Raw genomic sequence first — 14,110 nt, 5'->3', positions numbered from 1 at the left:
TCTATTAAGTCATTGGGCTCCATACTCAATGTTGATCATTTTGGTAGTGAATTAATTTCTCGTTATTGGGACTAGGGGGCTCGGATATAGATCGGAATGAAATAGATAGTCTACACTAATACTTTCCCACTTTATAACTTAGTCCTAGATCTTAGATCAATGTTTCTAGATTAGGTCTTATCAATTTAATTTTACTTTTTAAATTTATCTTGTTAAATGTATTACCGTATAGGATACTAGCCTCACACGATTCCACCCTTCAGGCCTTCACCGCATATTGCCATGTATTTGTGTTAGACAGAACAACGATATCCTTTCGATCAGCACAACTTAGAGTGATGCCTAACAATAATACCAGCAATCAACTGCAATTTGTTTTTATATCAACTCTTCCCGATGTCAGTGACATTACAAAGCTTTTTTTGCCATTGAACTTCCAAGTGGTTAGTGGATAGACGAGGTACATGAATAGAACGTAGAAGGCGAGGTACATGAACAGAATATAGAAGGCTATGAATTAGATAACCTCTGTTTGCATATTTGAATAAGATTTATAACTTATTATATCAGATGAACTGTCCAAGAATTACGAAAGTTATGTGTTAAGATTGTGTATTAGCTCACTGCATTGTGATCAGATGCACTACGAAGAGAAGCAAGAGCTTCATTGGTTGCAGCAGTGGCATGACTCTCTGCCATGGCCAAGGAGTGCCGAGCTCTGATACCAAATGCAAGGGTTCAATTGAATTACCCTTGTGTTGTAGCTGAACTCAAGGACAGCTAGGCCTCCTTAGAATAGAGAGGGAGAGAGAGATGTTAAGAGAGTAGTGTATGAGTAAGAGCAGTCTTTATTTCTTAGCTTTACAGCAATACTACCAGACCCTTTATACAATCCGCAACTAACTGGTATAACCAACTAGCACAGATGCATAACTAACTCTTGCACAGCTGGCCAACCCTACTAACTACCCTTGTTAACTAACTCTAGCACAATGCAGTACGAGTATACAAATGTAAAGCTAATGCCATCAATAGCTAATAGAATCAGCAACCACAATGCACTCAATGCCACAGCAGCACACAATGCAGTGAGCTAATACACAATACTAACAATTCCCTCTCCCTTAAAGCATCTTGCTCATAAGATGAGGAACGGAATTATCACTCAGGTGTTGATGCGGTGGCAAGGTGAGAGCAAGGATGATGCCACTTGGAAAAATTTTGTTTGATCTTCAACAAAAATTTCCACACCTTATGGGCAAGGTGCTTTAAGGGAGAGGGAATTGTTAGGATTGTGTATTAGCTCACTGCATTGTGTGCTGCTGTAGCATTGAGTGCATTGTGGTATTACTGATTCTATTAGCTGTTGATGGCATTAGCTTTACATTTGTATACTTGTACTGCATTGTGCTAGAGTTAGTTAACAAGGGTAGTTAGTAGGGTTGGCCAGCTGTGCAATAGTTAGGCAGCTGTGCTAGTTGGTTATAGCAGTTAGTTGCAGATTGTCTAAAGGGTCTGGTAGTATCGTTGTAAAGCTAAGAAATAAAGACTACTCTTACTCATACTCTCTACTCTCTCAACATCTCTCTCTCCCTCTCTCTGTTATAAGGAGGCCTAGCTGTCCTCAAATTCAGCTACAACACAAGGGTAATTCAATTGAACCCTTGCATTATGCGACTTGTCACATAGATGATCATCTTTCATGTCTTCACTATCAATACCAGAACTGAAGGAAAGACGTATTTGTTCTTTACACGTTTTTTATAATAATAATAATAATAATAATCCTTTTGATTTTATTAACAATAAATAAATTTTGAGCTGTATAATTATAAACTGAAGTAATAATAAATAAATAAAATATAAGGGATTAATGGTTAGTGACTCAATAACTTGACTATTGAGAACGTTTGCAACAAGTAAGCACACAGTCCTCCAGAAACTGGGTCAGCTGCAGAGTATACAGTTTTGGATCATTTCTAAAATGATCAACATGAGGTGTGGACACAAAGTTGCATGCCCTGACCTCACGCCCAGCCTTCCGCTGCTCCTTTATGAAAGATTCCACAGAACCTGCAGGAATGACTCTGTCTGCAGAGCTATAGATGTACAATTGTGGACAGCTTGGTTGTCCTGATGACAGCAAGCCCAATACATCAGAAAGCCTCCTGTAATTCAATGAAAAGTTTACAGTAGTTTAGAGACCAGTCAAGTCCAGCTTATTGATTATGCTAAACTGCAACAAGTCTCTTATAACAACTAAGTCACTGACAGCAGTTTGTAGCATATATTAGCATTTTCACCATTGCTGTAATATTACACTAATAAAACTCAACCTCCAAGCAATTTCTCAGTCATAGATGTTTGCATGCACAGGAAAATTTCAATAAATGCTTAGCTGCACAGGTGCTATAAAAATAAATAAATAAATAATATAAAAAAAAGAGGGGGGGGGGGTGTGGGGGAGGGAATGATCACATTCTATCTAGAAAATACTTATAAATGAATCATAAACGATGTTAAAATTTTAGTATATAATAACTACCTGTTAACTTTAGGAAGATTCAAAACCACCTCAAAGAACTTCTCCAGGACTAATAGCAAAGCAGCTTCAGTCACTGCTGGTTTAGGTTCCACAACTTCTTTGCTGCCAACCAATACCTTCATGCCTGATTCATTTGAGCAAATAGTTCCCTTCGTTGCAACACTATGCTTTTTGAGAAAAGCTGCAGAGAAACCTGATGCCCAGACCTAAATAGAAAAAATGAAGAACTAAATAAACATTGTCCAGTACATTCATCCAAAACTTGGACTGCCAAAATATAGTTGACACACACTTGAAAGACTCTGAATGATAACACAGACATCAAAATCTCCACCAACCATAGGGTCCTCTCTCTCTCTCTCTCTCTCTCTCTCCCCCCCCCCCCCCCCCCCAAAAAAAAAAGGAAAAAAAGAAATCCAAATGCTGATCTCTCAACTTACTGATAAAAAGGGTATTGTCTATCATAAAAGGCAGTGAGAATATACAATCAAAACCAAAAGAAGCATGTAAAAACAATCAAAATTAACACAAAGCACAAGACATGGAATATGTATTGAGTTCTTCTATAGACACATTTTGACACAACTTGCACATTTGTCAATGTGTGATTGGATTACATCACTTACACATGGAGACCACCATTAGTTCTCATGAAAATTAATCCAATCACCACTTGACATGTGTACTAGTTGCAATAAAGTGTGTGCAAGAATGCGTCTCTAGACTTTTTGATATTATATTGGAGTTTAAGATCACACAAAATGTCAACGTACAGCCTATAGTTCCACTTTTTAATGATTATTTTGGGCAGGATCTCCCAGATAATTAACTATAGGTCACCACTCATCAACAAAAAGCATGGATGAACATTTCTAATAGGACACAAAAATGCCACGTGTGACACACAATGGGATGTCAATGACAAAAGTCTACTCCTCCCTCCTCTTCAACATGAAAGCATGTCTCATTAAACAAGTCAATAAAAACCTCCATAAAAGTGGCAGTATCATTTACCTGTGGATCAGGTGCTGCCACTGGTGCAGAATCTACAATGCAACCCCTTATCCTTCCCATCAAAGAAGGATCCTGCTTCTTAAACTTCTCCAAAATAACCCCATACCTGTTTGCAAGATCAATTCAAGAAAAACAATTCTAGTGAGAGCAGAAAATAAGAAAAGAGCATAAGGGTGTATTCAAAAAGAGAGTGAACTCACGTTAACCATCCAGTGTTGCTAAAGGTATGAAAAACCAGGTTCTTTCCATGCTCCTCTTCTAACCAATCAGCCAAATGGTTGACAAGCAAATCTACATGCTCTTCAGCTTTCCCACCAACCTGGTAACTGAGAATCTCAGCCATTGGGAAAGTAAAGGTAATGGCATGAAACCCCCTGGAAGTATACAGCTCTGCATATCTATTAAGATGTTTTTGCTTTGCTCCCAACCATCCAAGCAAAACCACCAGTGTCCTAGACTCTGCGGATGAATAATTACAAGTACCCGAAACATCAATTGCATTCGGCTCTGGTAAGTGCCATCTATACATAACCTCAGAAGAAGGCGAGGAGGTAGTTATACACGCAGTTGGCTTAGCCAACTCTGCAGAAGGATACAAATTGACAAGAGCCGGAGAAGAATATAACAAATAGGGAACAAAATTGCGGCCCGAATCAGGAACCGGCGGGAAGTTAATGTTGGGAACAGGTACTCGAATTCTGGTTACAAAAGACAAGTTGGCAAGCTTAGAAACGGAGAAATGAGAAATCCATGATGGCTTGGGCTTGGGTTGTTGTTGTAAGGAATTGGAAGTTGAGGAGTTGACGAAATCTGATGTAGAAGAAGAAGAAGTATCAGAGGATCTGTGAAGGGGCAGTTTATCAGCAGAAACAAAAGCTACAGCAACTGTGGTAGCCGCAGCTAAAGGGCGTTGAAGGATTCCTGAGAAGGAACCCATATTGGAAATAAAGCTCAGAATCTCTCATAACAATAAATATATATATATATATATACCAAGCAAGCAAATTGAGGATTAAAATAAAAAAAAATGGGAATGAACAAATTAAAAGAGACGTTGAGTGCGAGAGAAAGAAGAACAAAAATATATAGGAAAAGCAGAGTGAGTATATTCGATAGAAAAGAAGAAGAATATAGGAGAGAGATGGGGAATATTCGTTAACCTGTGAGGGTGTTCAACAACAACAAAAAATAATAATAATAATAATCAGGCTGCCAACCGTTGTCGACAGCCTGATTCTCACTGTATATTAACTATGCACACACCCACCGACCAAAGAGAATAATCAAATTTGTACTAATGTAATGGGTCAAAGTCAGCCACCCCCCACTTCCTATTTTAACAATAACAACCTTCCTCTTCCTCTTCCCCTTCCCCTTCCTCTTTCTGCAACAAACAAAGTTATTTTTACCATCAAATTAAATAAAGATAGAAGATTAATTTTCTTCATAATAAAACATTGATGAATTAAGGGGGAAAAAACATGTGCCAAAACTTCATCTTGTTAATGGTGGCTAGCTTAGGGCAATTCCATAAAATGTTTTTAAAAAATAGTTGTTAGTTGTTAAAATGCATGCATTGGATTTCCTTTGTATTATTTAAATGGGTTTTACTAAGTAAATATTAGAAACCATTTTAAGAAATTTTTTAATGAAAAATTGAAAGAAAAATAATAATAACTAACTGATTTGCCAACCTTTTCAATTTTTTATAAAAAAATTTCCTAAAATATATGCCCTAGTTAAAGAGAAAAGAAAATGGGCAGCAGTAGGAGGAAGTAAGACGAATAAGAAAGTAATAGGAATGGGTCTTTTTTTCCGAGGATGAGTCATTTTCAAAGTGTCAGCGAAGAGATTGAGTGAATCGAGTTTCGCCTCCGATGATTTAGGAATAGGAGACCCACCCATGTCCACTTACTACTCATGCGCCAACTCAAACTAAACAAAAGAAAATGTATAACTTATTATTATTATTATTATTATCTATCCTACCAATTAAAGAGATTACCCTATTTGAAATCTTCAATTTTATAACTAAAATACCCTTAATTTATTCTCTTACAAGTAAAAAAAAAAAAAAAAAACTTGCTAGTTGAATTCTACTTTTCATGTTTTACTCCTAAAAAAGTGTTTTTAATATGTCAATAACGTTCTCCACTTTTTCAATTACCAAATTCATTTTTTTCACTTGCAACCTATTATATTTACATTTCACTTCCCATGTTTTACTCCTCTCCTAAAAAAATGCTTTTAATTTATTCTTCTTCTTTTTTCCTTTTACAACCAATTATATTTAATTATTAAAAAACTATATTTTAGGATTAAACAAAATTTATAATTGCCATAAATAAAATTTAAAAAAAAAAACACAACAACAACAACACTAAAAAATAAAGAAACTTGGATCTTAGAGCCTTTCCTTTAACAAAAATAAATAATTAAAAAAAAAACTAACACAAAAAATGTGAGCCACGGCAACAAAAATAAATAAAAACTATTAAAATTTTATACTTTGTTTTGTTATGGATCTGGACTAAGTGACTACATTTTAGGTCTATTTTAGAACTATCGTAAACACATAACACTGCTATGTCCAATTTTTTTCAAAAAAAAAAAAAAAAAAAAAGACCACATCCACTTTTACTTCCAAAAAAATTGTTAAGCAGAGTTTCTTGGTTTTATAGGTAATTGTAAAATTGAATTTAAGCTTTTTTTTTTCTTTTTTTAATTTTACTATTGTTATTATTATTTTTTTTTATGATCCATTTAGATACAATTGAAAACTAAAAATTAAAAATATTATAGTAAAATAAATTTTAAATATATAAATAATACTGTAAAATTATTTTTATAAAAAAATTATAAAAAAGTAAAATATGTAAGTCCGTGTACTGTTTACGGTGAAAAAATCAACAAATACAAACTGAACAAAAATAAAAAAAAAAAAAAAAAGAGAAAAATGCATAACAAAAACGTAAAAGCCACAATAATTTGAATCCAAACGGTTACATAAGATAAAATTTTACTTTACCATAATTTAAGTGTATATATATGTAATACTCTCTTCTGAAGATTTGAACCCTGACCCTTGTCCCCACACTTCATAAGTCTTATTGTGAAGTGATCATCCCATCAAAACCACCAAAAGTGTGCAATAATAATTTTACTATTGTTATAGATGTGTAGCAAGTCGCTAAATTTTAAAATCAAAGAGAAGTAGATAACTTCCCTCAATAAATCAAAATTTTCTCTTAAAAAAATATAATAAACAACCGTAGAAAGATTGGTAAATAAAAGTTTGGATAAATAAATCATTTAAAAATGAAGTATTTTTTTTATACTTCACTGAAAACAAAAACAAAAGTATAGATATGGCCATTGGCCAGGAATATGGGATTCCCAATTCCGATAACGTTACGTTATGAAGAAGAGTCAATAAACCAAACCGCTAATTACAGTTGTGACCGAGGAGGTTGAATGGAAAATCGAGTCAAACCCAAAACTCACCAAAATTTGTAATGAAAAGCCAAAACCCAATTCACAATTTCCGCTATTCTCTATCTCTGAAACCATTGTGTTGTTATTTCAAAAATACCTACTAGATCCGCAGCAGAAAATTAGGGAAACCCTAAAATTTGTATCATTCAAAATTATGTAGAATAGAATGGAATTGGATAAACTCACTCGGCCAGATAAAGAAAATTAAAATTTATAATAAGAATATATATGAAATCCTTTGATAATGGAAAGTAACACAAGAGAGAGAGAGAGAGAGAGAGAGAGAGAGAGAGGAAAAAAAAAAAACCAACCTGTGATAGAAAGAGGGAAGGGTCTTCTTCTTCTTCTTCTTCCTATTGTTTGGTTTGGTTAGGTTTGGACAAAGAATGAATGAAGAATTAGAGGAGGAGCAATGTAAATGTATTATTATATATAAATATATAGGAGATTGAATTTTTTTTTTTTTTTTTAATATTGTGTTTGGTTTCCTAAATAGTATATATAAAAAAAAAATACCAGTGGTTGGTGTGGTATGTTTTTTGCACCGTCTGCGGTTGTGGATGGCGTATCCTGTGTACCACCGAAAATCAAATTTTAAAAATAACTCTTCACCTTCCTTCTTTTTCCACTGCCTTTAGGCCCTTTACTCGTTTTCGTGCCTTTTCTATTTTTTTTTTTTAACTTAAATAAATAAATAATGATCTCTATTTTGAGGTCCCACTCCCATCCCAACTAATATTTACCTTTTTTTCTTTTTTTTCTTTTCTCCATTATTTACTTCTTCGAGGTTGTATTTACCCAAATTCCCAAGTCCCAAATTCAAATCACTCACACGCACTTCCATGAGTAGACATTTCCAAATCCCCAAGTCCTATAGCATATTGTAATGTGCTATATAAGTATGTAACCAAAATCCTTGCTAATAGACTCGAGGCTACTTGAATGAAGTAAATAGTTCAAATCAGACTGCCATGGTTAAGACTTAAGAGTAAACGTCCTACTTGCTCACGAGTTGGTGAAGGGCTATCATGGAAATATATGGAAGAGTAGGTCTATCAAAGTTGATTAGAAGAAGGCCTAGGATTCCATCGAATGATTCTTGGTTAGTAGAGTATTTCAAGGGTGGGAAAGGTATTAGACATGGGGATCCTCTTTCCCTATCTTTTTGTTCTTGCAATGGAGGCTTTCACAAAAATAATGAGGTTTAGAGTTGAAGAATCCCATAATTTTAATTTCCGTTCCAATTGTGCATATCAAAGAACCCATTTTGAGTTTAATTTGCAGACCACCTTTTATTATTTGAAGCTACTAGTGATGCCTTGAAGGAATTTAGGGGTCGTTCAACTAAGGTTACGTTTGGATTCGGCTAAAAGCCAGCTCGTCTGCGTTTGGCGTTTTTCTTTTTCTTTTTTCTTTTTTTTTTTTAATTTCTTGGCACGCATTTGAGAGACCAACACGGCTACTGTTCATGAACAGTAGTTGCAATGTTTGACTTTTCCTACCTTTTTCAACATATCAATAGGTCCCGTATACTGTTTATGAGACCCACAAATCTCAATTTTCAGCAACTTTTTCATTAAAAATAGGTCCTACGGTACTATTCACATATTTAAAAATTATTTTGCTATAGTGTTTTTTGATTTTCAATTTTCAACTGTATCCAAACGAACCCTAACTCTTGATCTCCAATTTCAAATTCTTTCTATTTAATAATTCAAAGCAAAAAATCTCCCCATCATGTACTTGGGAGTTGGGATTACCTCCTAAACTTAGCTCAAACGGCTACACCCCTCCGATTGAGAAGATCATTACAAGACCAAGAAAATTGTCCTTCTCAAGCAAGCAAGCATCTCCTAATCCAATCAGTGCTATCCTCTCTATATCATCCAGATGAATTGGTCTAGTGTGCTTATCCTCCTTAAGAAAGCCGTCAAAACTATTGAACAAAGATTCAACCCTTTCTTTCTTCTTCTTCTTCTTCTTTTTTGGTAATGGTCTAATGATGGTAGGGGAAATTTAAAAGTTTCTTAGGATCAAGTGTGCATTCCAAAAAAGAAAGGGGTGTTAAGACTTAAAATGGTGGAATATTGGAATAGGGCAGTGGTCACTCAAACTGGCTCCTTGTGGATAGCATAAGGTGTTGTTGAAGGGTAGGTGCTTTTTAAATACTGAATCTTTTTAGGAGAGTGGCTAGGCAATTCTTAAAGCCATGACGCTGGTGATGGAAAGAAAATCTTTTTGTGTTTAGACAGATGGCGTCCAGTTGAATTTTAGTATCAAACTTATGGATATAGAATAGTCTACATAGCAACAAGTTCTCTTGAAGCAAAGTTGGACAGTCACTATGTTGAAGAATAAGATGTGGTGTTACAAGCCAGCAAACTGACTTTGGTGTAGATAAAATATAATAAATAAGGATAGTGTGGTCTAGTCAGAATCTTCTTCAGGTATATTCCACCGAGGAAAGAATTTGAAGCAAGAAAGAAGGGGGTGCCTTGGTGGAAACTGATCTGGTTTCCTGTAATCCCCTAGCATAGATTTGTCATTTATTGGCTGGCTTGCTTTGAAGAATAGATTAGCAACAAGAGCAAGGATGTTGCAGTGGGGTTCACAGGGAATTGTGCATGCTCTTTTCTGTATAATAGTTACAAGGGAGCAGGAGTCATTTGTTCTTTGAGTTCTTTTGTACAAAAATAATTTGAGAGAATATTAAGGGGCTTTGCTTGGTGAATGATATTCCCTCCAAATGGGATGATATTTCATGTTGGGACACCAGAAATTTTAAAGGGAAAAGCGACCCTCCCATTGCCAAGTGGCATGGTGGACAACAATTTTTCATTTATGGATCCAACATAATTGTAGATTCAATGAATGAGAATTCAAGATAGAAGAGCAAATTGTTAAGAGTATTAACAGAGACGTCAAATCCAAGATGGAAGCTAAGGGCATATATTTGCTACACAATAATAGATCCTGTAATCAAATAATTGTTTGTGAAATAACTATTTGATTTTTTTTTTTTTTTTTTTGTTGTTGTATATTCATTGCAAGAAATAGTTTTAAAATTGTTGTAATAATTATTTCTTAGTAAGTACAACAACTTTTAAAATTTAATATATTTCCAAAAATACAAACCTTCCATGTGCATCATCCTTTACAAATTTTCCACAAGTGACAACTAATTTCAGAACCACATATAGGGGTATTCACCAAACCGCTTAAACTACAAGACCACACCCAAACTAACTAAAACGGCCCACAAAATGAAGTAACCACACCGCACAACAAGTGGTAATGAACCACATTGCACGACAAGTGATAATAATAGTAAATAATAATAATTTACTTTTTTTTGTATATACTTTATATTTGTGGCACTTTTAGTTTACTATCAATTTATCATTGTTTTTTTTTTTTTTTTTTTTTTTGTCTTGTATATATTTTAGTTACTTTTTAAACTTTTTGTCATATTGTCATGATTATTAATAGTAAATTAGAAATTGGTCATAACATCTTGAAAAATATACCATCTCAAAACCGACCAAATCGCACCTCGTACGTCGCACCGAACCGTATTGCACCACACATGTGATCGTAAAATTGAGGAGCGGTGCAGCTATGGTTTTGGCAAGCAATGTATGGTGCTTAAAATGACCTAAAATCACACTGAACCACACTACAAACACCCCCTCCACACGTATCACTATATATGAATAGGACTAGGACTAGGACTAGTTATTCCATTACAATATCTCTTAACTCCAGTAAATAAGATTACTATTCCAAGGAATGATTGCACTAAGAGTAATTTAGATAAATCCAAGAATTGATTGCTAGAGAAAATTGTAGGATTGAAACATTCAATATCCAATTCAAATTTATGTATAATCTCTATTATGAATATGGATTCCATTGTAATTTACTATCAAAAAAATTTGTACGAAACTATAGCCCTTTGGGCTCTTGTTATGTGGATATAGGCCACAAAGTCCAATCACATAAACTCTTATCTTTTTCATCACAAATTTCTATAGGGTTAACAGGCTCAAATCCAATTTTGTCAAGTCTATTAACCCCACTCCCAAGTTGGGAAGGAAACTACTAGAATTACATGATGGCTCCAAACCAACTCGAAGGGACAAAGAAAAACATTAAATGCCCTAAAGATATTCTTCTAAATTACTCATGATCTTTGAAGTCTCTTATTTTCTAAAATAGCTTAAAGCCTTCATTCTACATGCATCTTTAGCTTCCTCTTGCAATGTTCTTAATTATCTGTCATATCATTATATATAAGGGAGAGGACTTGCTGCATACCCATATGCAGCAATTGTTGCATACAGGATTAGGTGGCAGTAGAATGAAGCAATGAATGTCTAAAGGTCATGTGGCCATCACTTCACTTATATATCAGTTTTATATCACTAAGAGTAAAAACAATGGTTTTGTGTCCATGTCAAAAGAGAAGGATAATCGCGGGGTCTTATTTGTAACTAATGCTTTAGGTAGTTGATTTGATGTTTAATTTTTGCTCTCATTTCAACTAATGTCAAAACAATGGTTTCATTGGCTCTAGTTTATAGGTTTCACCTTCAAATGTCAAATTAATATTATATTCTCTCTCAATTGAAATTGTCAAAATGATTTTTTGAGGTAATATTGTTAAAACAATTGATGATGCAGGGAATTATCATTAAGTCAATCGTCCAAACTTATAGCATCAAAAAATATAGTGCCGGCCAAAGATCCTCCAATAATTAAGGTATTCCCCAAAAACTCTATAAAAGTGAGAGTTAGGAAATTTCACTCACACTCAAAAATGGAAGAAGCCTTGTATTTATAAAGTGGTTTAGGGTTAAGTAGGAGGATCTTAGCGTGCAAGTCCAGAGGACTCATGTTATTCTGAGGAGCCAAGTATCCTTGGTTGTCTGCCAGACCTGGTCATCTGTCAGCCCTGGTCGCCTGCCACCATTGGGTGTTGGACGACTGGTGCTGGACGGGTTGGTTCACTGCCACTGGGCTGGTGCCGATCAATTGGACTGACCAACTGCTATAACGATCCACAGGGCAATGAATTTGTGACTTTAATCTGTTTGTTATCACAGAATTGAAAGTATTTATTTAGGTACAACTACGGTCTATGGAGTAACAAAAATTGTGTTCGACGATTTTATACGCAAGACCCCACTTATCGTTCGGGTTTAAACAAACAGTTTATTTGGGGGTCTTTCAGTCTTTGACATGTAAAAAAAATAAATAAATAATAAGTCACAATAATTTTTAAAAAGCACATGAAGCATCTCAGCAATACAAACTTCCTGGAACGCTCACCGTAGATTTGCCCAAATTGCAAAAGGGTGAGAACAAGTTAGGAGCCCCAAAGTGAATGCTATACACAAAACAAATGGAATCAATCATTCACAAACCATATTGTCAGATATAAGTAGATGAAAGCATCATTCAAGACCAGTAGTTCCTATGCCTACGGTAGACAACTCGCATTTCATACTGAAGTAACTCTAACTATTTTTAAATTGATTTACATATTCGAATCACTAGGCTCTGTAGTGTACCAAATCGTGTGTAGCACCAAAAACTCTTCACAATTTCTCTATGCAGCAAACTCGCAACCATAAATATAAAAGAGCTAACAACAAATGATGATGAGACTATTAACCTGCTACAGTGGGTTGTTCCTCCTTAAGAATTTCCAGAGACAGAAATAGAAAGGGGCTCAAAAAAATATTCAGACAACTATAACCTTCTAATTTATCCTTGAGCTGTTCCTCCTTCCCCACCATTTCCTTTTCACAGTGGAACCATCTTCATTTCCAAGCTTATGCAAAACCACCTTTGTCTCCCGCAGTCTTGCCCCATAATCCTTCTTCCATGCTTCGAACATCTGCTTCAACCTTCTAAGTTCCCGGTCTGGATTTAAACTTGCTTCAACTTGACCAGTTTTTACCTCCACCAAGAACTTAGCATCATCACCAAATACTTGACTCCTCTGCTCAAATTCTTCAGCCAATCGGCTAATTACACTCAAACCTGCACTCATTGGTCTCAACCCATTGCTCTCAACTGATCTAGGATTACTTCCTATATCTGAGCTATAGTCTCTGTCATCACTTGCATTTACAGATGCATCAGAGTTTCTTTCAGAATCATCAATGGCTAGGCTCTTCTTTGCAATGGAGAGGCTAGATTGTAGGGATCTCATTTGTTTCTGCCACACTTCTTCCATGGATTTCATTTTCAGCTCATATTCAGACCAACGACTCTCATACTGTTGGAGACGTTGATGGAGAATGTCATTCTCCTCTTCTTTTTCTCTCAGAGCAGCCTCAGCCTTCAGAACTCGACGTTGTAATTCAGCAAGGAAAGAAGACTTTACCAGCACCTCATCTGACTCATTAGCCTGTTTGGAATTCATAATTGTGAACTTTGTCAAACCAAATGAAACAGTTGATAATTCGTGCAATACACAGGAAAATACTGGAAAGTTTAACAAAATATGTTTTTTTCCCCCTCTTTTACTTTTTTTTGTCTAAATATGAAATTTGATAATTATGATAATTAATAATAGGTATTTATTATGATTGTCTTTGTATATGGAATTATCTACTCTATCATTTAAAGAAAATATGATATGGTAAGATTCTAAAGTAGTCTTTAAATATAGGATAGAATTTAATCAATAAATATATATATATAGGCCTCAAAAACTTATATGGAACAATATGAAGAGGTCAACCAAAAGTCAAACACTTTGGTTTTATATATATTATAGATTATAGATAATAGATAAGAGGGACCATTGGATGCAAAATATGTTATATTAAACTACAACACCATCAAAAGACAAGCTGTCCATACAAGATTAGCAAAGATACTTCTATGGACATTAGTATCTCCACTTGATTTTTTTTTTTTTTTTTTTGGGTCAAAAAATTGATCCACATAATTGGATCTTGATATGTAATATTTTTTTTTAGGCGATTTAACACAGTAGCATAGAGGAGAAAATGGCTCATAAATTTTCCAGCAATTATTTTT

The 14,110-nt window shown here is 34.7% G+C and overlaps 2 protein-coding genes across 4 annotated transcripts in view; both read right to left on the bottom strand.

Annotated features, from left to right (window-relative positions):
- Positions 1-1,806: 1,806 nt before the first annotated feature.
- On the bottom strand, positions 1,807-7,496 carry LOC112038908 (uncharacterized). The gene is made up of 5 exons (XM_065778258.1): positions 7,366-7,496; positions 3,760-4,943; positions 3,560-3,665; positions 2,546-2,751; positions 1,807-2,168 (listed from the first exon to the last, which is right to left on the bottom strand). The coding sequence occupies exons 2-5, from the start codon at positions 4,494-4,496 to the stop codon at positions 1,898-1,900; spliced, it is 1,320 nt and encodes a 439-aa protein (XP_065634330.1). The 5' UTR covers positions 4,497-4,943; positions 7,366-7,496; the 3' UTR covers positions 1,807-1,897.
- Positions 7,497-12,296: 4,800 nt separating this feature from the next.
- Positions 12,297-14,110, bottom strand: part of LOC112038910 (myosin-1) — a 38,036-nt gene continuing 36,222 nt past the window's right edge. For all 3 annotated transcript variants that reach the window (XM_065778256.1, XM_065778255.1, XM_065778257.1), the window contains exon 24: positions 12,297-13,472. In XM_065778256.1, coding sequence (XP_065634328.1) covers positions 12,819-13,472 — 654 coding nt within the window. In that variant the 3' untranslated portion in view covers positions 12,297-12,818. The remainder of the gene's footprint in view (positions 13,473-14,110) is intronic.

Source organism: Quercus suber, unplaced genomic scaffold, assembly GCF_002906115.3.
Source record: "Quercus suber isolate HL8 unplaced genomic scaffold, Cork oak 2.0 scaffold_176, whole genome shotgun sequence".
NCBI lineage: Eukaryota > Viridiplantae > Streptophyta > Magnoliopsida > Fagales > Fagaceae > Quercus > Quercus suber.
This window is presented reverse-complemented; position numbering and strand designations above follow the sequence as displayed.

Excerpts from the sequence above, each read along its gene's own strand:
- LOC112038908 (XM_065778258.1), bottom strand. The coding sequence starts at position 4,496 with ATGGGTTCCTTCTCAGGAATCCTTCAACGCCCTTTAGCTGCGGCTACC. Across the intron at positions 3,666-3,759 it reads AGCAACACTGGATGGTTAAC|GTATGGGGTTATTTTGGAGA; the intron begins GTGAGTTCACTC and ends TCTTGCAAACAG. Across the intron at positions 2,752-3,559 it reads TGGCAGCACCTGATCCACAG|GTCTGGGCATCAGGTTTCTC; the intron begins GTAAATGATACT and ends TTTTCTATTTAG.